The sequence below is a fragment of the Microtus ochrogaster genome, chromosome 4, assembly GCF_000317375.1.
Source record: "Microtus ochrogaster isolate Prairie Vole_2 chromosome 4, MicOch1.0, whole genome shotgun sequence".
NCBI lineage: Eukaryota > Metazoa > Chordata > Mammalia > Rodentia > Cricetidae > Microtus > Microtus ochrogaster.
Genome location: NC_022011.1, coordinates 47,005,460 through 47,012,685, shown reverse-complemented (window position 1 = coordinate 47,012,685; position 7,226 = coordinate 47,005,460). Strand labels below are relative to the sequence as shown.

The 7,226-nt window shown below is 56.3% G+C and overlaps 1 protein-coding gene across 1 annotated transcript in view; it reads left to right on the top strand.

Annotated features, from left to right (window-relative positions):
• The first annotated feature begins 1,765 nt into the window (after positions 1 to 1,765).
• Positions 1,766 to 7,226, top strand: part of Pkn3 (protein kinase N3) — a 13,964-nt gene continuing 8,503 nt past the window's right edge. Inside the window, 9 exon segments of the mRNA XM_005346152.2 lie at positions 1,766 to 1,828; positions 2,567 to 2,795; positions 3,007 to 3,152; positions 3,392 to 3,503; positions 3,573 to 3,700; positions 3,884 to 4,067; positions 5,932 to 6,078; positions 6,156 to 6,265; positions 6,374 to 6,517. Coding sequence (XP_005346209.1) covers positions 1,814 to 1,828; positions 2,567 to 2,795; positions 3,007 to 3,152; positions 3,392 to 3,503; positions 3,573 to 3,700; positions 3,884 to 4,067; positions 5,932 to 6,078; positions 6,156 to 6,265; positions 6,374 to 6,517 — 1,215 coding nt within the window. The 5' untranslated portion in view covers positions 1,766 to 1,813.

Sequence of the window (7,226 nt, the reverse complement as noted above, 5' to 3'; positions counted from 1 at the left end):
GGAACTCGTAGACTAGGCTGGCCTCGTACTCAGAGATCTGCCTGCCCCTGCCTTCTGAGAGCTGGAATTGAAGGCGTGGGTATGGTAAGCTCTGACAATGCCAACCAGTTCAGTCTGGCCCTATCTACCAGGCTTACAAGGTCTTCACCGCCCCCCTCCCCCTCATTTCTTGAGCAAGCACCGCAATCACTATGTTCCAGGCAAAACCCATCTTCCTGAGAAGTGAACGTCTCCTGGCCCCTTAAAAAAAGAGAGAGAAAAATTATGGGGATTGATCTTTGACCTTGCCTTGCAGCATTTTATTGAACTCCCTCCCCAGCCCCTCCGGACTTCCTCATGGTAAAGTAAGAACCTTGGCTCCGGTTGAGTCAGCAAACTCATTTCGTAACGAACCTGAGTTGGTTCAGACTTTATTTGTACCTGACCATCATTTGGATCAAGATTTATTTATTCTGCACCCGGCCCAGGCCCGCGGCGCATGCCGCGGGCAAAGCTGGAACAGAAAGGGACCCGGCCTTCCAGGAAGGCCAGCTGTGATTCAGAGCTGGAGCCGCAAAGGCAGGAAAGGGGACCCGGGATCCGCCGAGCTGAACTCGGAGTCGGCCCGGGGCGCTGCTCCGTGCAGCCGGGAGGGGGCGCTGCTCCCCAGCACCTGCCGGGTACGCGGGTCTCGGGAGGGGGCGCCCGATCCCGCGTGTCCCGCGTCGCTTCCCGGGAAGTTTCAAGTTTGAAAGTCCTGCGCAGAGGCCCGGGCTTCCGGAACCGTAGCGAAGGAGAGAACTGGCCGGCGCGGCGCCATGGAGCCGAATGGGGCGGCGCTCCAGGTGAACGGAGCGCGCGCAGCGGCCGCATTTGCAGCTCAGGGCACCCCTTGCTCGGGTCTCCACCCTACTTCGGCCTCTCTGCTGGTGACCCCTGCGCGGGGCGGGACCTGAGCCCTGGGTTAAGACGTCTGGTCCCCTGAGTGACGGAGATCCAGCCAGGCAGCATCCTGAAACCCTGGAATGTACCTTCAGGCTGGGTCTCGAGTTCCTTAAAAATCAGTCTTCTAGAGGCTTTCAGGCGGGTGGGAATTTGCCGGGAGCGCAGAGGTTGGAGTGCGGGCTAAGAGGAGTCTGGGGGTGGCAGGGGTGGGGGGTGAAGACTGTGCAGAGAGTTGGGAGGGAGGGACTGAGCTCTTGGTGGGCGTTGTCCACACCACACCACACCCACGGGCAGGAACACTTTGGCCACTAGAGGCACTTGGCCCAGCAATGCGCCGGGAATCCTCCGGTCCACCGAGAGGTCCACGATGTTGAGGGATTCAAGTGTCACTTAAGAGCCGAGAGAGGTGGTGTTCTACCTCAGGGCAGTTAGAGGTGGGGCAGGACATTTCTGTACTAGATAGCATCCTGTGCCAAGTCAAGACACGAGGTGTTGGTGAAACGCAGTAGATACGGGCATCTCAATGGCTCAGGCAGCCTGCAAGGCTGGATCTCACTCCTCCCAGTACCCTTCCTCCAGAGATCCCTCTTGGCCTGTCTAGCAGCCGCTTGTACACTTTTTCCGATTTCCTGTGAGCCTCCGCCCTGTGGCAGCAGCGGGGTGACTCAGGACCCTGGTGGCCAGCAGGCCCCCAGCTCTGGGAGAGCTTTGTTTTCTCAGGCCTTTGGCTCTGGCCTTCTTGCCTGGGGCGGTCAAAGGATTTCCTGAACCTCGCCCTCACCCTCACCCTCTGACAGCTAAGGCAGAGACAGCCAGCCTAGCTGAGGCCTGGAGTTGGGGGGTTAGGGGCCCCTAAACTGAGTAGCCATTCTTTTATGGGTCTCAGGAGATGGAACACAGAGAGGTAAGAGGGATAAGATAGGGTGGTTGCCACGCTCCTTGGGAGGGAGGCTTGTCAGCAGGGGTTCCCCGAGGCTGAGGTCAGCCTCTGAGATCCCTCTCCCTGCCTCTAAACTGGTAAGCAGTTTGGGGGTCTCCTACTTCCTGCCAAAGCTGAGCTGTCAGAGCTCCACAGATCCTTGGTTTTCTCTGCTTCTCACCTGTCTGCCACACTGTGTAAGGCAGAAGAAACAAGTTTTAGTGGCTTGGTCCACTGGCTGCCTCCTGCATGTAAATTCTTTGCTGTTTTACCTCCCAGATTGCACTTGGTTCTCACACTTAGAGAAAGCTGTGTAGCGTCTGGGAGACAATGGGGTCGATGTCCCTCAATACATGGTGGTCACTCCTCTGTGTTGCCTCTGTGAGCAAGCCGCCTAACCTCTCTTTGTTCTTTGCTCCTATATAAAATGGGAATGAGAAGTAAGTGTGCGACTCTGTGCTCTAGCTTAGCAGGTTCTGGGCCATGGGTTCTTTCCCCAGTACCGCAAAAAAAAGCAATTGCACCACAGGCGAAGGGAATTCAGTGTGTTGTTAGAACTCAGTACCCAGCAAGCACCATGGGAACCTGATCTGTTACCTCTCTCCTTTCTCTGCAAGGAAGACGAGAGCTAGCCACTGCAGAGTCCTGAGACACCCCAGCTCTGCCTGTTGTGTCTGTTCCCCGTTGGAGAGGGATGGGCTATGACTTCTCTGTCCTTTGCAGCCTGGGACCGGCCAGAGGCCCCCTGAGGATGAGAAAGAGATGATCCGTCGAGCTATCCAGAAGGAACTGAAGATCAAAGAGGGTGTGGAGAACCTGCGGCGCGCAGCCACAGACCGCCGCCACCTGGGCCATGTGCAGCAGCTGCTGAGGGCCTCCAACCGCCGCCTGGAGCAGCTGCATGGCGAGCTTCGGGAGCTGCATGCCCAAGTCCTGCTGCCAACCTCGGCTGGTGAGTGAGGAGTCTGAGGAGACCTCCAGGTGACAGGAGATTCATGGACACCCTGATCCTGGCCTTGGCTCTGACCACTGGGCAAGACCACCTGCCCTCCCTGTATCCACCATGTTGCTGCTATGGCCAGCAAGGAAGGGAAGAGAGAGCCCCTTTACAGAGGCCTGGGCTTTGGTGGCAGGCTCGTGCATCCCCTGCCTTCTCTCTGCAGAACCAGTGGCGTCAGGACCCATGCCGCGGGCAGAGCAGTCGAGGGCTCGGCACTTGGAGGTTTTACAGAGGCAGCTGCAGGTCGAGCTGAAGGTAAAGCAGGGAGCTGAGAACATGATTCACACTTGTGCCAGTGGCACCCCCAAGGTGAGTGTTGGTGCCTGACTGGAGACATAGGTCTGGCGTCTGCTGTGGTGGGAGAGGTCGAGTTCTCCAGTGTCAGGAGTGCAGCGCCAGGCCCCGCGCCAAGAGGGGGATGCGACCCAGCCCCAGCCCTTTGTCTAATGATGAGAGTAGAGCCCAGAATCCGAGTTGGGGAGCTCAATTCCCCGTCCAGTGGTCGGCCGTAGCCCTGATCTGATGGGGCAAGGGTCACGTCCCTACAGGAGAGGAAGCTCCTAGCGGCTGCCCAGCAGATGCTGAAGGACAGTCAGCTGAAGGTTGCCCTGCTCCGGATGAAGATAAGCAGCCTGGAGGCCAGTGGGTCTCCAGAGCCAGGTGAGTCCTCTCAAGGCAGGGAGGGTGGCACCCCGTGGCCAGGGCTAAGGCTCCACCCCCTCCCTGCAGGCCCTGACTTGCTGGCAGAGGAGCTGCAGCACCGACTGCGAATTGAGGCCGCTGTGGCTGCAGGGGCCAAGAACGTGGTGAAGCTGCTTGGTGGCCAGAGAATACAGGACCGCAAGGCGCTGGCCGAGGTCAGGCGGTGTCCGCCGGCCCACAGCTCTTCTTACAGCTCTGCTTGTAGTGCCGGGCACCCTGTAGTGGTGCCCGGCACTAAGGGCTTGCTGCCTGTGTGGGGTGGCCGTGAGGAAGCCTACGGCATAACCTGTGCCTTCCACCGTACCTCATGGCTGTCTCTGTCTGCATCTCCTCTGTAGGCCCAGGCCCAGCTCCAAGAATCCTCCCAGAAGCTGGACCTCCTCCGCCTGGCCCTGGAATCACTGCTGGAGAGGCTGCCACCCACCCATGCCCTGCGCAGCAGGGTGACCCAAGAGCTGCGGATGGCCATGCTCGGGAACCCCCAGCCTTTGGCGACACTTGTGAAACCCATTGCCCTGACAGGTATGTAGAAATGATCCTGAAGAACTCTGGGAACACGTTCGGTCCCGATCTTGGATAGCTGACACTCCCATTCTGATTATCAGTTTATCATCTGTAACATAGGAATGACAGCAGCTGGTCATGCTGGTCATGGCTTTAACTCCACAACTCAGGAGGCAGAGGCAGGAGGATCTCTGTGCATTCTAGGCTAGCCTGGTCTACAGAGTGAGTTCCAGGCCAGCCAGAGCTACGTAGTGAGACCCTGACTCGAAGTAAATAAACGAAGGATAGAAACACTAGCAGCACTGACTCAGGGATCGCTTTGTGAATCCGATAACTAGTGCTCCTACAGCATACAACACTGAGCACAGCAAGGGTTTGGCCAATGTGATGTAGTTTAAACAAGTAACCGGAAGTAGGGAGTAACGCGGTAGGCAGTATTCTGCCCCGCCAGCCTAGGAGCCAGCCCTGGGCAGCATGAGCTGCCATGAAGTTTTCTTTCTTTCTGTTTTTTGTTTGTTTTCCAGCCAGGGTTTCAACATGTAGATTTGGCTGTCCTGGAACTCACTCTGCAGACCAGGTTGGCCTCAAACTCAGAGACCTGTTTGTCTCTGTCTGCCTCCTGAGTGCTGGGATTAAAAGTGTGCACCATCACCACCTGGCCAGAAAAGTCTTTCATATCCTGAGCTGCAAGCCAGAGCCTACCTGGTGCCTGCTGCAGAGCAGTGGACGGGGCTGGAGCTGCAGAGCAGGGGATGGGGCTAGACAGGGCCCTGCTTCGTGGGGGCCTCCACCTGCTGGTGTATCATCAAGGTTCCCAGGAGGAGGTGGAGGCTGAGCCTAGAGGTCTCCTGGGAGTGCTGATGATTGAGTCAGCAGGTCGGGGAAGGCAGAGGGAACTTCTTGCTTAAAGGCAAAGAATTTGAGGTTAAGGATGTAGCCGTGGAAGGCAGCTAGTAGAGTTCGTGTCTAGCATACACAAAGCTCTGGGTTCGATCCCCAGCACCTTATAAACTGGGTATGGTAACACACACCTAAAATCCAAGCCCTAGGGAAGTGAGCAGGAAGATCAGGAATTCAAGGGCTTCTTTGGCTGTGTGCGAGGCCAACTTGGGCTAATGAGATCTTATCTAAAAACAAAACCAAGGCCGGGCGGTGGTGGCTCATGCTTTTAATCCCAGCACTCAGGAGGCAGAGGCAGGAGGATTTCTGTGAGTCTGAGACCAGCCTGGTCTACAGAGCTAGTTCTAGGACAGGCTCCAAAGCCACAGAGAAACCCTGTCTCAAAACAAAACAAACAAAAAAACAAAACCAAAAACACGATATCCTAAGATAAGTACCCTGCTGGATGCCACCCTTGGGATCTCTGTAAGATCTCTACGTATTACCTGCAGACCCAGCCTAGCAAGAAAGGCTTTCAAGACTCATCTTATAGCCTCGGGGGCTGCAGGGTCCCTGCTTCCTCTACCCTTTGAGACAAAACCCCCAGTGGTCTCAGATAAAGCATGTTTCTTTCCTATTAAATGGGGCAGGCAACCGTGGGGCTGCTTGTGGCCCAGGCTCCTGTGCCTGCCCATGTGCCCTTGAGGCCATGGTGCCCTCCAGGCCTTGTGCTCAGGGCAGCAGCCTCCCTATCCTCTGGCTCCATGCAGCTTCGGGGGAGGTCCTGCTCTGTGGTACTGCTGTGTCTGCCACTGCCCAGGTGCCCAGGAGGAAGAGCTGGCAGGGCTGCTGAGGATGAAGGATGGCTTCCAAGGCCTAGCATGGGCAGGGTCTGGTCAGCTGATCTTAACTCTGACCCTCGTAGAGCAAGTGGCATCCCTCAGGGGTCCCACTGCCATATGGCGGTGGCTTCTGACTAAGTGCCCTCCCAACTCCCGACCAGGGACTCTGCAGGTTCGCCTCTTGGGCTGTGAACAGCTGCTGATGGCCGTGCCTGGGCGTTCTCCCATGGCTGTCCTGGCAGGTAGCCCCTCTGAGGGCTGGCTGAGAACCAGGTCTAGGCAGCAGCGTGGTGGTGGAGAGCTGGCCAGTGAGTAAGGAGGAGCTGTGGGAGGGGGTGGGGTCCCCGCTCTGGACAAGCTCTGAGTCCCAACCTTGGCACCGCAGGTGAGGTGCTGGCTGTACTGAAGGTTGACAACCGTGTTGTGGGCCAGACAGCATGGGGACAGGTGGCTGAGAAATCCTGGGACCAGGCTTTTACCATCTCCTTGGATCGAGTAAGCCCGACCTTTGTGTGGTCAGGGTTAGCTGCAGGCTGCGGGGGGGAGGCCACTCAGGTGGAGTGATGCCAAACCCCATTCGTCAGCCTGGTCTTCCCCATACAGGCCCGTGAGCTGGAGATTGGGGTTCACTGGCGGGACTGGCGGCAGTTGTGCGGTGTGGCCTTCCTGAAGCTCGAAGACTTCCTGGACAATGCCTGTCACCAGCTTTCTCTCAGCCTGGTGCCGCAAGGAAGGCTCTTTGCCCAGGTTCCCACTGACACTTTGGCTGGGGAGATCAATGGATAAAGTGTGCTTGCTCTGCACAGTCCCTAGCATCCACGTAAAAACTAGGTGTGGAGGTGCTCGTCGTAACTTCACTGCCGGTGTACAGAGACAGTTGGTCCCCGAGACGTGCTGGCCATTGTTTTTAGCTGAAACAGAGATCCCGTCCCAAAAACTAAGGTGGAAAGGTGGACACCCCATGTCAACCTCTGCCTGCATATATATGTGCATACGTAAAGACTGGCACCCCATCTAAGTGTGAGAGACAGTTCCACAAACAGGGCCAGAGAGAGGCTCGCATCTCTACCTTGACTTTGCCTTGCTTCATCTCATGTCACTTTGAATAAGTGCCTCTTCTCTGGGCCTCAGTTTCCCCACTGGTGCCAGTGAGGATGTGGATTCTTTTAGGGTTTTTTTTTTTGTTGTTGTTGTTTGGTTGGTTTTTGTATTGGTTTGGTTTTTCGAATCAGGATTTCTCTGTGTAACTGCCCTGTCCTAGAACTTGCTCTTGTAGACCAGCCTGGCCTTGAACACACAGAGTTAATCCTGTGCTGGGATTAAGGCGTGGGCCACCACCACCTGACAGATCCTTTGAGTTTTGCCTCTCCTACTAGTGTCATTCTGTGATAAAACGCGGGCCAAAAGTCACTTATGCGAGGAACAGATTTATTTCTATTTATAATTTCTTTTTTTT